The following is an 18,654-nucleotide window of genomic DNA, read 5'->3' as shown; positions in this document are numbered from 1 at the left end:
GAAGAATGACCAGCCATGGAACCCAGAATTTGTGGCTCCTTCAGCTACTGGCTGGGGTCAGGTAATTGATTGGTGGTTTTTCAGACAGAGGGTTCTCAAAAGTTCCCCAGGGTCAAGAAGTTTATTTGTGTGACTCAACAGAGTAATGACCTGGCCATAGTAGTTGCCAAAGTTGATGTCAGTGAGACAGGATATGCCGATTATAAAGTCAGTGGTGTCAATTATACAACATGTTGTACCAAATAAAGACAAAATTTTGTATGTTTGGTAGTATTTGGGCTCGATAACACAGTGAATACATTTGTAAGAAAGTTCATAATTCACTAATTTTCTGACACCCAAACAGAGAATGCACTAACAAATGCTGATGTTTCCAGAGCCTTTTACCCACTACCTACCCAGTGACAAAATATGGTGATATCTGAGATGACAAAATTTTTCTGCAGGTTTGAAGAGAGATCATGCCATGGACATTGCTTTGTGATCTCAATTTATGCTGTTTTGACTTTCTGCACAAAGTGCTGCCAGGAGAGCGAGTTACAGAACTGTAGTTCTATTAGGCTGGGAACAAGGGTTCCAGACTTAAGGAACATTTTTTTTGTCTCTCCATGTACAAAGAAAAAAAACCATTAAGAATATGGATCTAGTATCTACGCCAAGTTACAACTGGAGCTGAAACTTGGCAGAGGTTCATGCAAGTCTGTTGGGCACATTTTGTATAAATTTCAACAAAATTGGTGGTGGTGGAACTGGGACCCCTAGGTCATTTTACCTGAAATGATACATGGAATAGTTGAGGCTACAGTCCAAATTGCTCCCAACACACTCAGTATTCATTGTGTGGTCTCGCTTGCAAACATATTTTTCCAGGGAGCGTAATCACGGGTGACATTGTTAGCCCTGCACTTGAATTACAATTGCTAAGTTACAACTGCTAGTTATGTGGTATTCATTACTGAAGGGCTTTTGTATTAGTTTAGAGTCCAAACTCCCAAGTCTTATCCCTAGCAACAGGATCTTCCCAGTCATTATTAACCCTCTGATAACTACTAGCCTTAACTTGCACCTTTTTATCTGTCTTGTTTGTGTTCCTGGAATGCTTTCGGTCGTCTGCACTCTCTTGCTCACAGTCTCTAAAGCAGTGAAGCTGTTAGAAACATACAAACTAAAGGTAGAAGCCTTGTAGCATCGTTAAAACTTCTTGCCTGATGTGATTATCTACCCTTTTTTCACCTTTAGCTGTTAACTACAGTTCTCACCTAGACTAATTTTGCAGAACATTAGGAAGTGTCTCCTGTTTAATATTATCATAATTCTGATAATGACACGCATATTGACTTAGAGTTTTACGACCAACTGCTCCTTCTCCATACTTGAGGAGCGGTAAACACTATCATAGCAACGCCAAAGGCATCTCTATAAAAGGTTGTTTCACAGCACTGCAATAGTAAACATGTTCTTACCTCTACCAACAGTCGTTTTTCTAAAAGAGAACTGTCGACATCCAGAAACACAGATTTCTTCGACATTTTGGACAATCAGACGCTATACACTCAGTTTTCTGAACAAATGTCACAAATCATAACGCTGCGTTTAATATCCACACAAACCCTCATGGCATACACGCCGGGTGGCTATTCTACACATCAAAGATGACTCTTACGACCAGCTCCACCGGCTATCATACGACATTGTATTTTGTGGCTTGCAAGTGTTTCCCGTAAGAAGAAAATCCTCATACAATTATATAAATGACAACATTTTCAACCGGTTCGATTAAGAAGTGTAAGGCAATTAATGGGCATGAATAGTGTCCTTTATAACATCTCTGGGTATCACTTTGTTTACAAATAATCTTTGAAATTCTACCGTGGCTGTCTTGCTGATCAGTGTGTGGCAGAGGGTGTGTAGGTGTTTGTTTTTGACAATAGTTGGAACAACATTTCTGTACAAATGCCGGTAAGCAATCTGTTGGAATTAAATCCTGATAAACTATTTGAAGAGCATTCAATTTCCGAAATTCAAGAGATCCAGAAAAAGCTGCAAACTGAAATTGATCGAAAACGAGAAGAACTGCGAACTATGGTTGGGTAAGTGTCTACTTGCTTGCGCACATCGGTTATAATCCATTCGCTGTCAACTATCTGTCGCTGTCGTAGGCTGTGAGCAAAGATCTTAATTATATTTTGTAGACATGTTTACGGGGATATGTTAAGTTGTTATTTTGTATTTGCGTGTGCATTAACAAGACTTGGCTGCCCCGTAAATTATCTTTGTTATTTGGTACATATTTATATTCTTTAAAAAAATGAGATTTTCATTCTTGTTGGATATTGTTAAGCAGTGATTCTGTGAATTTCTATTTCTCTCGTTAATGTAGGTACCCATCGCTCTCCGTTGTAGGACCAAACTTCAGTGCTCATCTGATGCCAAGTTCTAGAGAATTAAAGGTTCCGTGGTGTCGTATATGCAAACTAGCATTATTGCTAATACGAAATATAGAATTCTGAAATATTTCGTGTCGGTGGTTAAGCTATATTTCTTTCCGTTGATGTGTTGACAGTAGAGGGATGTGAAGTTCTATTTTCAGTGTATAAGATAGAAGTGTAGATTCAGAAAAGAGGTTGCAAGAAGACTACAAGAGTCCTTACACACCTTAGTTTGAAAGTAGGGAAAATACGATATGCATGTCGCCGTTATGAACCAGGCTATATTATGATGAGAGAGAAACTAATAGATTCCTTTTTACAGCTCGTTTGTTGTATGATTAACGCTATATTTAGGATGCGTCATTAAGAGAACACGTACAGGGTCAGAACAGTCGTGAATGGAGGAAGCCCTCATTTGAGTGTTGCGTTTCTAGCCTTATATAAATATTTCACCAAAACGTCATCACGCATAATATACCATCTACGTGTTATTGCCCATAATATCTTGAGTCACATTATCATTGATAGTGATACTCATTACTCACCACAGTCCATGTCTCAGACTAAACAGAAGTTTTCTTAACCAGCATTTCCTGCCATAGCCTCTGGTATATTCAGTCTGAAACTCAGATATATCAATACTTTGTTCTGCTTTTCATAAGGGAATGTCCATCTGATTGCAGGCAGCTTATTTTTGGAGATGGCAATATAGATTCATCTTAGATATTTGATGTAAATGTTTGACAATTGTGTGTAACAATTAATCCTGTTAGCATGAGGGGAAAGATATTCTTGTATTTACTGAAATACAAAATCGTTTTAAAAATGCTGTGAATTGATCAAAGTTGATTAACAGGGAAGGTAGTGATGTGAAAGCATTGGAAAATTTATTTATTTTTGTGCATGTCCAGCACATGAAATTATTAAAGTAGTGGTAGAACATTAATAATTTCATACAAAGTATCAGTGACAGAGAAAATTTCATAAAATAACAATAAAGATACAAGGATTAAAACATGCAATACTAATTTATAAATAGAAAGAAAGGTAAAAAACAAACAACAAGATATCTCTCTTCATATTATGTAGGGAGCTCAGTAACTGGTAGTTTTGACTGCTGTTTTGTTAACTGCAGCAAGATACATGCAGCAAGGTACATGTATCTGGCAGGCACCTGCAGACTAGCAGATGTTTTTGGTCCTGCAGGTCACCACATTGGCAGATATCCTAACACTGCCGAAGCCCCAGTTCCTGAGGTTGACTTTGTTTCATGACATGCTAATTCTGAGAGTGTTCATTGTCTCCATTTCTCATAAGGCAGTTGTGAGTCTCCAGCTGATTCCTCTTTGAGTTTCATTCGGTGTGCCCAGGTAAGGAATCTCAGGAAGTTGTTGAAGATGAAGGGGTTACCCTAGTTGCCTCCATGAAGCTCTTTCTTAATCTGAGTCATGGTCTTTGAGGCTCATTCCCCAGTTAGTGATGTCCATGATCAGGTTTGTGTTTCTTTTTGTGTACTTCTGGAACTTCTTTCCTATAAATACTTAGTGGTGCTGCTCCCACAATTTGGCACAGTTTACTGACAGATGTTGCTTGTAGACAGTCTGTTTTACAATATGTCCAGTCTTATTAAAAGGTAGGTCAACTTGTTTGGTGTGTACAGAAGTTTGCTAAACTGGTGCAGAATACTCTGCTGCAGAGAAACATAGTGCCAGGACAGATGTTCGCATCACTTTTAGTTGAATGCCCAGTGGTTCCTGTACCATTACAGATGATATTGTTTGTTGTAAATACTTAAGGCTTTATTTCTTCTCAGTGGGCTGTGAATGTAAGGTAATAGTCCTCATTTACTCCAAGGTCCTAGTGGAATAGTTGTTCTCCTCTCCAAGAGGTGATCAGTTTTCTTTTAGCTTCTCTGTTTCTTAGATCAAATGCACAAACATATTTCTTTTCAGCATTTGGCCTCAGATGGTTATCATCACAATACTTTGCCAGGTCTGTAGGAGTTTTGTCAGCTTTGTCTTCACTTCCTCAGAGATTTTACCTTAAACAAAAAGAGATGTATTATTAGCATAAATAAATGTGTTGGTTCCAGAGCTAATTTGTTGGTCATTTGTGTAGATGTCATAGAACAGTTGGGACAACACACTTCCTTGAGGGAGACCATTTTTCTGAATCCTCCACCAACTTTTCGTGTTTTTCGGTGGGAAAAAGTTTCTCCAGTTCTGCTTCAAACATGGGATGAACTGTGTTAATTGGTAATCCTTTGTGATTGGATACAGTTCTCTAACCAGCTTTTTATGATTGACCATATCGTAAGCTGCTGTGACGTCATTGAAAGTCATACCTGTCACTTGACCTCTTTCATACACATCCTGAACGTGTTGAACCAAATTAAGGATACATCCACAGCAAGATTTTCCTGGGCAAAAATCCAACTGTTCTTTTATGAAACCTGTGCTGACATAATATTATATTCGATTTAGAATCAGCCTTTCCAATAGTATACAAATGGCAAAGAAGTGAAACTGGATGAAGTTTTTAAGTTCTGTTAGCACTTTGCCAGGCTTAAGAAGTGCTACTCATTTGACTTCGTGCCTGATCCTTAGGAATTTGGAATTTTGAAATATAGCTGTTTTGTAGCAGCACCAAACATTTTGATTTACTTTGTTCGTAGTTCATTTAGGTCTGCAGCTATATTGTTATTCATAGACTTGAATGCGAATGCTATATTCATTTCTTTTAAGGAGAAAAGAGTGCCAAGAGAGTCTTTCTCATTAGCATGTGTGAGGAGTTTGGAGTTGTTAGAACTTCCCTTAGTCTTACCTTGCAGAAGCAACTGATAGTCAGAAGTTACCTTTGAGAAGTCAGGAGGAACAGTGGCTGTGTCATCGTTGAAGATCTGCAATAACATGCATACCTTTCGGCAGTAATGTTTCATCTCTAGATTTGATAGGAGGTCACACCCCTCCTCTTCTTGCCAGTCAGATATTGGTGTTTAAAATTTTTTACTATTCAAGGATTTGAACAAGCTACCTGTAGTTAGTCTTAGTACATTTTTTGGATCATGACTGCAGTGCATACAGGGGGTGGTCAAAAATATGAAAACACAAAAAACACAACACATTACCATACCTAAATGGGTAGTAAACTGTTGGCATGCAAAACAGCTTCCAGTCGTCTGAGAATGGATAAATACAGTTCCTGTATGGTTTTTAAGGAATGTTGTAGGCCTACCATTCTTCCTGCTAAATAGGAACAAGTTCAGGCAAAAATGATGCAGGTGGATAGCGGTCACACACACTTCTCTCCAAAGTAGACCACAAAGGTTCGTTCATCCTTGTGCTCACAAAATCAGTCCTGGATGATGCGAGCTGTGTGAATAGGGGCGCTGTCATCTTGGAACATAGCGTCACCATTGGGGAACGATCATTGTATCGTGGGATGGCCTGATCAGCTGAAATGATCGCGTAATTCTTGGCTATAGTGTGACTTCTAATAGTAAGTGGGGCCCGTGAAATACCACAATATAGTTGCCCAGATCATCACAAAACCACCACCTTGTTTCACTCTAGAGGTGTAAACTCAGCCAGAAGTTTGAAACTGAGTGAAACAACTCATCCGACAAAATGACATTCTTCCATTGCTCCAAAGTCCAGGTTTTATGGCTTCAGCACCATGTTTTCCTGGTACATGCATTTGCGTTACCGGTAAGGCCTACTGATGACTGGTTTTGGAGTTCCATCTCACCCTGCAATTCCCACTTTATGGAGCTGTGTTTGTGATATTTTCATGCTGACAGGGTTCATGAGTGCAACATTCAGTTCTGCAGTGACTTTTGTACCCGTTGTCCTCTTATTATTTGTCAAAATCCTTTTCAATAACTCTCTGTAACAGTAACTCAACATCCAATTTTGTCCACATTGTGACTTAACAGATGATGTTTTACCACTTTCCTTGTAAGTTTTACAAATCTTCAGTACGGTGGCTCTTGAAACACCAAACACTTTGTCTAACCTGGTTACTGAAGCACCCACCATACAGCTTGCCTACATTCAAACGCACTGAACTGTGACAGAATGCGCTCACAGCTACACAGAACACCTTTCTCACCACAGCTGACTCTCGCAACGTATTGAGGATATTGCAACAGTGCCATTCGTTGTCAAATATAACAGTCTAGCTAGCAGGCTTCGGTAACATCTGCGTTTATGTACAAGCAAGCATTTATTGTGTTCACGTCTAATTCCATTGGGAAGTGTATGCACCACGACCGTATTATTGTCAATATGTTTTGGATAAATTATCCAGAGTTTATTGATTTAGCATATTGTTTCCATGTTTTTGTCCCCCCGCACGTCTCTCTCTCTCTCTCTCTCTCTCTCTCTCTCTCTCTCACACACACACACACACACACACACACACACACACACACACCCTCTATTTTGTGAGGGGGCTGGGAGGGGATTTGGGGGGGGGGGGCAGATAGTAGGAAATAAAGATAAATCTTTCTGCATTCTGACTATTTGCACTCATGGTTTTTACTTACATGTTCATTGTTGAGAAAAACGACTCGTACAAATATTATTTATTTGAGAATTGTCCTGTATGGAAGGAAACACTGACAGTAGACAAAATCATTCTTAATTTTTACCATTGACCATAATTTTATGGAGAAATGATGGAGTATTTTTATGAATACTTAATCTGATCCTTCCTGCGCAAGAGTCGGAGCTTCTCATGACTAGTGCTGTTGAGTTTATTCCATAATATTGCTGTACGAACGCTACTGTTTCCTAAATGTGACTCATTGTTATAAGCAAATTTCACAAGAAAGTAAATGTAGTGTGAGGCATTTGTTCACATACATAGTTACTTAAACAGTTGATTTCAATGACTTTGAATTGAGTTGGTAACGCGCACCACACAGTATTCATATTGCACACTTTTGTGCAACGAATACTTCGAATTTTCATTTAAAATTGTCGAAGGGTGTTATTTCGCATGACAGCTATGAATGAAAGCATATTGGCCAACTTCGAAATTTTTATTGCATAAAATCAACAACCATAAGTAATGCAAAATTTCCTTACATAAATTGTGTAAAATGAAAGATCTAGTATATTAGCTGATTTGCAATTGAAATGCTTATCAGCATACAGAAATTTTGGATCTTTGGTTTAACATGGTGTGTTTTTCCTGTCATCTACCATTATTGCTGAAGTAACACAGTGCCTTATAAAGTATCGTATAAAATGATTTCTGATGACATTAAGTGGTTCATTTACAGAAATTGACTCAATAATTTTAGTGAAAATTTCATTAACCTCTGTAGAAGCTAGAACATGTTTGGAGCACTTCATTAGGATGTGTCCACCTGTTGAAATGACGTATTTCTACTTAGTCATGATAAAAGAGACTGCCATTTATATACAAGAACAGGATGAGGCCCAGGAGAAATCTTTGCAGCATGCAGGTAGTAGTCTGTATAGAGTCAAAAAGCGATTTACTATGTAATGGAAGGAGTTGCCTAATAATGGCTATTAATTAAATGTGAAGAAAGCTGTTTACTAATTGTTCATTGTAATAGGCCTAAAAGTTATGCTTCTCCAAACAATTGTTGTGATTCCTGCAGTCAAATACCCTAGAGTAACCATTTTAATAAACTTTAGGAAATTGAAGGACAAGATTGTGTCATATTCTTCAATCAGTTAAAATTTTTACCCACCTTCTGCGTACTTCCCAACCCCAACCATCATGGCCATCCCATAGTAGATGGCTTCAGAAACGTTCAGTGAAAACATCTCGGCTGTAGATGTCCAGCACCTCTAATCTATCGCACAGAATTTCCTGTTCCTGCAACATCTTAAATCCATTTCCATCCCTCTTTCTCCTGGAACTCTCTTTGTCACTACTGGTGTGACCTCACTGTGTACAAACGTCCGTCATAAGCACAACCTCTATTGTAGAACACTGTCCCTCCACCTGTCTCCCTGAAAACTTGTTTGTTGCCACCATAACCAATTTAATTCTTACCTATGACTACTTCACCATTAAGAGCCAGATCTACAAAATAATCAAGGATTCTCTTATAGGAACCAGGAATGTCGTATTCTGTACCAACTTTTTCATGGGCTACATTGAAGAGGCATTCCTCAAGATCCAGAAACTGGGTCTCCTGGCTTGGTTCAAACTTATAGATGGCATCTTTGTGGTCTGGGCTCGTAGTGGAGAGGAGCTCCACTTCTTACAACTTAACTTGTTTTCTATACTCATATGCACTTGCTCATTTTCCAGATCCAAAGCCCCCTTTCTTTATAGGGATCTCTTCCTCACTGAAGCCCACAATCAAACCTCAGTCTGCATAAAAACAAATAGTAAGCAACAATACCTGTACTTTGACAGATGTTGCCCCTTCCACATAAACATTTCCATCCATGTAACTTAGGAATCTGTTACAAATGTGGGAAATATGGAAGTGTCCGATCCCGCCCGTCTGCTTTGACCCACGACGTCACAAATATGGCGGAAACGATCATAAACCACAATTCCAATATGGTGCATATAAAGTCAGTACGTACACATTATGAGGACGAAAATACATCAAAAACAAACACACACACACTTTCCACGAAAAGCCTAATGACACTAACGGGCCAAGTGTGGGAAATGGGGTGTTTTTAGGTGGGGGGCAAACTAAATATAAACATAAACAACTTTAGACACCCACCCACATACAAAACCACACAAAATGACGAAAAAAACTGACATCACAAAACTCCCCAAATACCAATAAACACAATATCATCTGGAATCGGACACTTCTCTTGACCTCTATAGTTCAACAGCAGCTCCTGGTCCCATAAATTAGGATCAAACACTTCACTTGGCCTATATAGCTCAAAAACATCACCCAATACCAATATCAACATACACAGCCACACGTTGGGATCAAACACTTTCCTTGACCTGTGCACTGTTAATTTTATCCATCATATCCATTCCTGAACAAAAACAACAACCGATTAATTTTACTAAAATTACCACTCAGTGTACAGCGAACAACCCTAAATTAACCTTCACACAAAATCGTTAACTCACTAAAACGAATTCCACTACAAACACAGCTGAGTCTCGAACAATTCTGGATAATGAGCAAAAGCAAAGTGAGCCCATTACACCACTCAAACGAAAACCCTGAACATGCCACCAGAGAGCACAACAAACCACAACACGACAACATCTACAAACACGCCACACTTACAAACCAAACTCTGCGCCATCAGACGTCACACACAGCGACAGCCTTACGTCGCGGGTCAAAGCCGACGCGTGGGATCAGATGCTTCTGACGACCCCAAATGTGTTTGCTACACATGCAGTCTTTCAACACTTATATCAGTAACTGCTCCCTGACTTTCCTGTCTCACAACTATCCCATAGAACTTATTCACAAGCAAATTTCTTGGGGCAGTGTCTTCCTCTTCCTAGTAGTTCTGAAAGCTAGGATATACTTTTTTGTGTGTATGTTTCAGCACTACTAAAAGTTCCATCTTCTTAAGGTATGCCCCTGAGAGGGAAGAACTGATGAAAATGAGAGGTTCTGTGATGAGTCACAGTGACATGAAATAAAATTTGTTGTAGTGGCAGGTGATATGAATGCAGAGTGAGAAATGATATCATCACCGATATAGTGGTATGTTTCGGAGAACCATGTATAAATCAACATTTGCTACAGTATGCTTTGTGTAGACGTGTCCAACAATAGTTTACTTTTTTTCTTTTGCTGTAATTTATATATGAGTAATACATGCCGTATCTGATGGTGTATAATGTCTAGTTACACAGTATTCAAACCAATGTACAACTGAGAGTCATAAACTGTCATAACGTCAAGTTGAACACATATATTACAAAACACACAACACATGTAAGCCACTGAGCAAGTTGACCAAGCAAGACATGTGAACACAATAACATTCGAATGAACATTGAATCCAAGTCTAGCGGCCTCTGGCTGGCTGGCCGCTTAGGTGGCGCGGCTGCTGCATGGCTGGCAGACAGCGCCGCATGTAGAGGACATGCGTAATTGCGCGGCGGCACTTTGAATGATCGGCGAGTCACAACACTTTTCCCCCCTTTGAAATTTTTGCACTGGTCTTGATGGAGATGGCCTGTAGATTGCTAACGTCCATAGGCGTTGTTTGACTGGCCGTAAAGTCTTGAGGAGGAGGCTTCCCGTACAGACGGAAGTGTCCCCGATGATAACGGGTCGAGATGACAGGAGACGTAGGGGTCGAATCTGCTGGGGCCCCGTGCACCAATCTGCCCGTTGCGGCAAGTCCGGTTGATATAACAGGAGACATGGGCGATGTGTCGGCGTCCATAGGAGGAGGAGGCGAGTAGAGTTGCTTCAACAAATGATGGTCATCCGGTTCCTGCATGGGCACGTCTCCTGGTGGCGTCCGTTCTTGTACTGGCAGCGAAATGATGGTGAGAGGGCTGCGTTGTGAGTAATGAGAGATGCCAAGATCCTGAGCGTCAGGTAGAGCCGAAGGTGGTGTAGCGGCATTCGGAACAGGTGTTGCCGGCACACGAGGCCGAAGCTGGTCCGAATGACACGCTGCAACACCTGTGTCCGCCTGGATTTCATACAGGCGTCGGTCACGGTGTCGTAAGATGCGGCCCGGACTCCATTTTGGCCGCCTGCCATATCCCCGTACCCATACAGGGTCATCGGCGGTGAACCGGCCAAGTGAAGGCACCCGCGGCCGTGAGGTGGAAGGCCGCAGATGATGAAGTAGCGTGCGGGGCTGTTGGCCATGTAAGAGCTCAGACGGGCTGTGGTCGCCCATGGGGGTGAAACGGTAAGAAGCCAGAAATTGGAGAAGCGCATCAGCAGCAGCAGAAGAAGTCAGGAGTTTCCTCATCTGAGCCTTAAATGCGCGGACCAGTTGTTCAGCCTCACTGTTTGATTGTGGATGGAACGGAGGGGCCGTGACATGCATGACGCCATGACAAGCACAAAAATCCGCAAATTCGGAAGAGGCAAATTGCGGATCATTATCAGTAACAAGAGTAGAGGGAAGGCCTTCCAAAGAAAAATTGTGGGCGAGAGCATGTGTGGTTGCCGCAGTGGTAGGCGACGTGCAACGGACAATGAAAGGAAAGTTAGAGTAGACATCAATTATGAGTAGCCAATAAGTACCTAAAAAAGGTCCCATGAAGTCAGCATGAATGCGCTCCCAGGGCGTCTCAGGCGATGGCCACGGTGACAAAGATGACTTCGGGGCGGCGGCCTGTGACGCACAAGGGCCGCAGGCAGCGACCATGTGTGCTATCTCAGAGTCGATGCCAGGCCAGTACACATGGCGGCGCGCCAGAGTTTTTATGCGAGAGACACCCCAGTGCCCTTGGTGAAGGAGGCACAAGAGCGAAGCACACAAAGATACAGGTACCACAACACACGGCGAATCATTTTCGGTCGAAAGGAGGATAACACCATCCCTAGCCATGAGGTGGTAGCACAAAGCGTAGTAGTTCCGCAATGGATCAGAAGTCTTAACGGACGGACGATCTGGCCAACCCTTCTGAATACAGCATAAATCCCGGGAGAGGGTAGGGTCAGAACCCGTAGCAGCCGCCAGCCGGTCCCTGGTGATGGGGAATCCGTCTACAACTCGCTGCTCGGCAACATCCAGGTGGAAACACAAAAGTTCGTCCCTATCGAATGCCAGATCAGGTCCCATGGTAAGGCAAGACAGTGCATCGGCGTTCGCATGCTGAGCCGTTGGCCGGAAGTGAATCTCATAATTGAAATGAGACAAGTAAAGAGCTGAATGCTGGAGGCGGTGTGCAGCCTTGTCGGGAAGTGACGCTGATGGATGAAACAAGGAAACAAGTGGTTTGTCATCCGTAACAAGATGAAATTTGGATCCATAGAGAAAAACACGAAACTTATGACGAGCATAAATAATGGCCAAAGCTTCTTTTTCAATTTGAGAATACTTTTGTTGGGCATCCGTGAGCGTTTTGGAGGCATAAGCAATGGGTTGTTCAGAACCGTCAGAAAAATGGTGCGTAAGGACTGCACCACCCCCGTATTGAGAGGCGTCCGTGGCAAGAACAAGATGTTGGCCAGGTCGATAAGTAGCCAGGCACGGGGCCTGTTTCAACATAGCATTTAATTTCTGGAAAGCCGCATCGCATGACGTGGACCAGTGAAAAGGCATGTTTTTATGCAACAGGCGATGCAACGGCTGAGCCACCGAAGGAGCAGACGGTAAAAACTTGTGTTAGTATGCTATTTTCCCCAAGAAAGCCTGCAGTTCCTTAACAGATGTAGGGCGAGGAAGGGCATCGATCGCAGCGTCAGTTTGCTGAAACGGACGAATACCATCCCGAGAGAGTTGAAACCCCAAGTACATGATAGATGCCTGAAAAAAGTGCAATTTCTGAAGATTACACTTAAGACCGGCAGTCTGTAAGACATGAAAAAGTGTGCAGAGGTTCTGAAGATGTTCTTCAGTGGTGGAGCCAGTGACAACAATGTCGTTCATGTAATTGATACACCCAGGGACAGGGAGCAATAATTGTTCCAAGAATCGCTGAAAGAGAACGGGGGCGCTGGCAACCCCGAATGGCTATCATTGGTATTGATAGAGGCCGAAAGGCGTGTTAAGGACCAGAAACTGCCGGGAAGCAACGTCGAGAGGAAGTTGATGATAAGCTTCCGACAGGTCAATTTTAGAAAAATACTGGCCACCGGCAAGCTTAGTGAACAATTCTTCAGGTCAGGGCATAGGGTAAGTGTCGATGAGGCCTTGTGCATTTACAGTGGATTTAAAATCGCCACAGAGACGAATATCACCATAGGGCTTAGCAATAACAACGATAGGAGAGGACCACTCACTGGAAGTGAAAGGAAGCAACCCCCTGAAGTAGTGAGACGATCCAGCTCCTGTTTTACCTGATCACGAAAGGCCACAGGAATGGGCCGAGCCCGAAAAAACTTAGGCCAAACAGTGAGTTTGAGCATGATATGAGCTTCAAAGTCATTTGTACGGCCTAACCCAGGAGAAAAAAAGGGACGAAAATGTCGTTGACAAAGAATTCAATTGAGCATAAGGAATAGCGTCAGAGACGATCTTGACAGAGTCATCTATGGAGAACCCAAAAACGCGAAAGGCATCGAAACCAAAAAGATTTTCTGCGTTACTCTGGTCGACCACAAATATGGGAACAGTGCGAACGACGGATTTGTAAGATACCTCAGCATTAAATTGTCCCAAGAGAGAAATCTTCTGTTTATTGTACGTCCGTAATTGCCGAGTGACAGGTGATAGGAGTGGAGAACCCAACTGAAGATACGTGTGAGAATTAATTATAGTTGCAGCAGAACCAGTATCCACCTGCATGCGAACATTCCGACCAAGGATTTGGACTGGGAGGAATGACTTCCCTGAAAGGGAAGAGGTGCGATTGACAGACAACACAGAAGCAGAATCAGCATCATGGTCATGAACATCATGTATGCGGTCGGATTTGCAAACGGAAGACACATGACCCTTCTTTTTGCAATTGTGACACACGGCCCAACGTTGGGAACAATCCTCGCGTGAATGTTTCGTAAAACACCGCGGACATGGAGGAAGTTGCCGGGGGTTTTGCTGCAGTTTCTTAGAGGGTTGTTTACGGTTAGGCCAAGGCTGAGCGTGGGAGCGTACTGCGGCCACGTCAGCCGGCGGGGACACGCCACACGCGTCAACAGCACACAGAGGTTGTATGTCCCTGACGTCACCCCACGCCTCTATTTGCGCTCCAGCGGCACGAGAAATTTCAAAAGACTGCGCTATGGAGAGGACTTCATCTAGAGTCGGATTTGCCAACTGAAGGGCACGTTGCCTCACTTCTTTGTCGGGTGCCGACCGGATAATAGCATCCTGTACCATGGAATCTGCGTAGGATTCTTTGTTAACGTCAGTAACAAATTGACACTTTCAACTGAGGCCGTGAAGCTCAGCAGCCCAAGCGCGATAGGATTGATTCGATTGTTTTTGACAACAATAAAAGGCAACACGAGAGGCTACCACATGTGTTTGCTTATGAAAATAGACTGACAGAAGTGAGCACATTTCAGCAAAGGACAAAGACGCAGGATCTTTCAAAGGAGCCAACTGCTACAACAATCGATACATTTGAGGTGAAATCCATGAAAAGAACAGAGACTTACATGTTTGTTCATCCGTGACATGAAATGCCAAGAAGTGCTGTCGAAGACATTTTTCGTAATCAGACCAGTCTTCCGCCGTCTCGTCGTGAGGAGGAAAAGGAGGTATAGACAACGACGAGAAACGGCCCACTTTGGATGCCGTGAGGAAATCGCGAATCACCTATGTGAGAATCGTTTGCTGTTCAATGAGACCTTGCAATAGTTGCTCTAAAGTAGCCATGGAAACCTGTGGGTCAACGATGAAAAGGAAATATCCACTACCTCGTCGCCAATTGTTATAACGTCAAGTTGAACACACATATTTCAAAACAACACAACACATGTAAGCCACTGAGCAAGTTGACCAAGCAAGATATGTGAACACGATAACATTCAAATGAGCTCTGAGTCCAAGTCTAGCGGCCGCTGGCTGGCTGGCCGCTTAGGTGGCGCGGCTGCTGCATGGCTGGCAGACAGCGCCCGCATGTAGAGGACGCGCATAATTGCGCAGCAGCACTTTGAATGATGGGTGAGTCCCAACATAAACACTGTAGAAGATAGTAAACAGAGAGCACACACCTAAATAAATTAGAATCCATGGAGAAGGCCCTAGTTCACATCAAAGAGGGCATTGAGATAAAATTGTGACATTTTGCGAGCATTCATTGATAACAAATTAGCTGACCATCCCCATTCAGTCTGTATGAGATCAATGTCTATGAATTTATGCTGGGTTTCTGAATCTCTCTGGCATCAGAGCACTAAAAAGTATGGGAGGAGCGAAACTTCAGATTCAGCATACCATTGTAAGATGTAAGCACCTATTTCAGATGGGCAAGAAATATGGTAGGAAATTGGAATTGTCCTGTTTGAAGAAACTGCCAATTTTTGACTGAAGCTATATAGGGAAACTGTAGAAAACTTTAAGCAGGATGGTTGGGTTGGATTGGATTTGAACCCAGCTTGTGAATACAGATAGGATACCTTAATCACTATGCATTTTTTCTGTCAGTTTCAATGAAAAAAGATAATCTAAAAAAAGGCACTGTTCTGGCACTAGCAAAATAAAGAATTTTCTCATGTACTGCTGTGGCTGTTAATTATAGCAGGCTTCAATGTAATACATGGGGAATGAAGGGTTGTGTTACCGAGCGAGGTGGCGCAGTGGTTAGACACTGGACTCGCATTCGGGAGGACGACGGTTCAATCCCGCGTCCGGCCATCCTGATTTAGGTTTTCTGTGATTTCCCTAAATCACTTCAGGCAAATGCCGGGATGGTTCCTCTGAAAGGGCACGGCCAACTTCCTTCCCCATCCTTCCCTAATCCGATGAGACCGATGACCACGCTGTCTGGTCTCCTTCCCCAAACAACCAACCAACCAAGGGTTGTGTTATTGATGGAATGCAGTGCTGGCCAGTTTGCTTGATATTCCAAGAATATGCAACTTCAACTGAATACAGTTTGTAGAACATATTGTATTACCCATCAACTGTTCTTAATATAAGTGCAATGAAACTTTGTACCTTTTGTTGTGCTGAGATGTCAGTAGAAGTCTACCAGCATTTATTAAGTGACAACATTAATTACCAAAGAATGCTACTCATACTACTATTTTACACTACTGTTTTGTAATTTGTAGTAACAAGATCTCTGTTTGAATTATATAAAGTTGTTTTAATGATGGTGACCTTGGTGTGCCACACGTGCTTTCACAGAAACACTGATCCATATTTGTGTTATAAGCTTCCTTCCTTGTGAAAGTAGTATTTGTAGGAGGCAGGCTACTCTGAGCACCCCCTTTGAAGTGCCAAATTATATTGTTGTAGTAGTAGTAGTAGTAGTAGTAGTAGTATTTGTTGTTGTTTCATTTATCTGTAGATCTCTCCTTTTACAAGGATATTGGATTTGTCTTGGTATTAAAATTTAAGAACAACAGAAATAAAGTAACTCATATAAACAAGCATTTAAAGACTTAAAGGTCTAGAATGTCAAGGATAGTACAGGTAGTCAGCTGTGGCCTTACAGTAGGAACCAACATGCCATTTGCCTTTAATACTTTAGGGAAATTGCGGAAAACTTAAATCAGGATGGCTGTATGAAGCTTGGAGCCTCCCAAACACAAATCCAATATTTTTAAAACAGTGCTACTTCATTCAGTTTACTCTTAGTGTGCAGTGCTGTTTTACATATAAGTTATTTAATAATTATTAAACGCTGATGCTACACAGTTGATTCAATTTTCACTGCCAGTAACTGCACATGCTACACACGTTGTTTCACAATGCTACACATACTGTCAGCTGATGTCAGCCCCATTTTGTGCGCTGCAACTTTCCATTTGCTAGCCTGAAGAACTGAGCCAACATACCTCTATAATGAGTGAGAGGTTGAGCTCAGAAAGCGGATAAGTTGTTAGTATTATTCAATGCATAACTTTGGGAGTAAGTTTTTCCAGAAAAGGAAAAAAAGGAGGAAAAATGAAGTGTGAAAGTGTTATGTGTAATGTTAGATGTTTATTATCATGCTTTATTATTGTGTAGTATATATAGGGTCATTCCATGCCAAGTGCCGTTGAGGTTCCCACATGACCATCACGAATGTTACTGAAGTTTTGTTATCATCCAAATGTTTCCAGTGTACATTGGTAAGCTTTACTTTCGCCAGTATAATACTTCCAGAGATAGTAGTTGTTTGTTTGACCCCACAGTGCAACTATCAAAAGTGCACCTCTGAATTTTTGACGAATTTGAGGCATAATATCTCTGACAAGATTTGAAAGAAACAGAACTAGGCCATCTTGGTACTACTTTTTGGACTCTCTTAAGTGAAATAATAAAAAAATTTCTTGAGCAACTTTAATATGCTTAATTTGAAGCAAGGTCAGCCAAAAACTAGATGCTTGGGGAAAAATGTGAAGTTTAGCTTTGTATATCATCGGAAGTGATGCAAGATAAACCTGAAACTTTCTGCATAATAACCTACCAATACAAGGTGTTCGAACATAAAGGTTGAGTCTACATCTGTTTTTCAGTACTATACATATTGGGGACAAAGTTGACAGTATATGTAAAAACTCCAAAACTATATTTAGTCCCTAAAAGGGATTTGGTATTTGCCAGCGGGCAGTACAGACATATGAAATTTTGTCATCATAAAATTCTACCAATTTTTCTAGATACATTGTCCGTGTATGAAATGCGCACTATTTTTTTCCAGGTGGTCTTCTCTTCATCGGATGTTGGTTGTGGTGTGGTCTTTTGCTTGAAGAGGTGTTGAATTTGGTCACTACAGCCATTTTTCTGAAACATCCCTGTAATGGCCCAATTCTGGTTTCAGGCTTTCTTTGTTGGAGATCACACAAGCTCTGTGGACCAGCATTTCTGGCACTCCTTCCCTTTGTGATGGGTGATGACAGTTAGAGAAATGAAGGTCTGTGGGTTTTCTACCAGAATATCCAATAATAGCAACTGACTGTTTTGCTCCACCACCATGGTGAACTGAATTTGGTTGTGGCTAGAGTTCAGGTTCTGCAAGAAAACTTGAAGCTCATCTTTCTCATCAGATCAAATGACGAACACATTAAACATATCTGTAAAAGGCTCAGATTTAATGGTGCTGAGTCTGGTGCCTTGTCCTCAAAATCTTCCATGTACATACTGCCCACCACAGGTGACAGAGGATTACACATAGGCACAAAGTCAGTCTGTTCATAGTAGTGTCTGCCATAAAGAAAACATGTGGATGCAAACACAAAATTGAAAAGTTTGGTGAATGAGGGCTCAAATATCTTTTCAATAAGTTCCAATGACTCCTTGAGTGGAACCCTGGTGAAATGTGATACAGTGTTGAAACTGACCATGAGATCTGAGCTGGCCAATCTGAACTTCCGTAGACATTCCGCAAACTGAGCCAAGTTATTGATATGATACTCACATTTACCAACCAATGGACTCAAAACTAACATCAAGTGTTTCACAAGCTGGTACATTGCCACTTGTTTTGCACTCACTATTGG

General features: G+C 41.8%; 2 protein-coding genes across 4 annotated transcripts in view; one reads left to right on the top strand and one right to left on the bottom strand.

Moving 5' to 3' along the window:
• Positions 1 to 1,675, bottom strand: part of LOC126094497 (PIH1 domain-containing protein 1-like) — a 68,979-nt gene extending 67,304 nt beyond the window's left edge. The window contains exon 1 of the mRNA XM_049908907.1: positions 1,464 to 1,675. Coding sequence (XP_049764864.1) covers positions 1,464 to 1,529 — 66 coding nt within the window. The 5' untranslated portion in view covers positions 1,530 to 1,675. The remainder of the gene's footprint in view (positions 1 to 1,463) is intronic.
• A 135-nt stretch (positions 1,676 to 1,810) lies between these two features.
• The window catches only part of LOC126094496 (conserved oligomeric Golgi complex subunit 1), a 135,392-nt gene continuing 118,548 nt past the window's right edge, over positions 1,811 to 18,654 (top strand). For 2 of the 3 annotated variants that reach the window (XM_049908904.1, XM_049908905.1), the window contains exon 1: positions 1,811 to 2,090. In XM_049908904.1, the coding sequence (XP_049764861.1) occupies positions 1,954 to 2,090 (137 nt within the window). In that variant the 5' untranslated portion in view covers positions 1,811 to 1,953. Of the gene's footprint in view, positions 2,091 to 2,174; positions 2,284 to 18,654 lie in introns of those variants that run through there. The other variant, XM_049908906.1, reaches the window with a different exon arrangement.

The sequence above is a fragment of the Schistocerca cancellata genome, chromosome 8 (assembly GCF_023864275.1).
Source record: "Schistocerca cancellata isolate TAMUIC-IGC-003103 chromosome 8, iqSchCanc2.1, whole genome shotgun sequence".
Taxonomy (NCBI): domain Eukaryota; kingdom Metazoa; phylum Arthropoda; class Insecta; order Orthoptera; family Acrididae; genus Schistocerca; species Schistocerca cancellata.
This window is presented reverse-complemented; position numbering and strand designations above follow the sequence as displayed.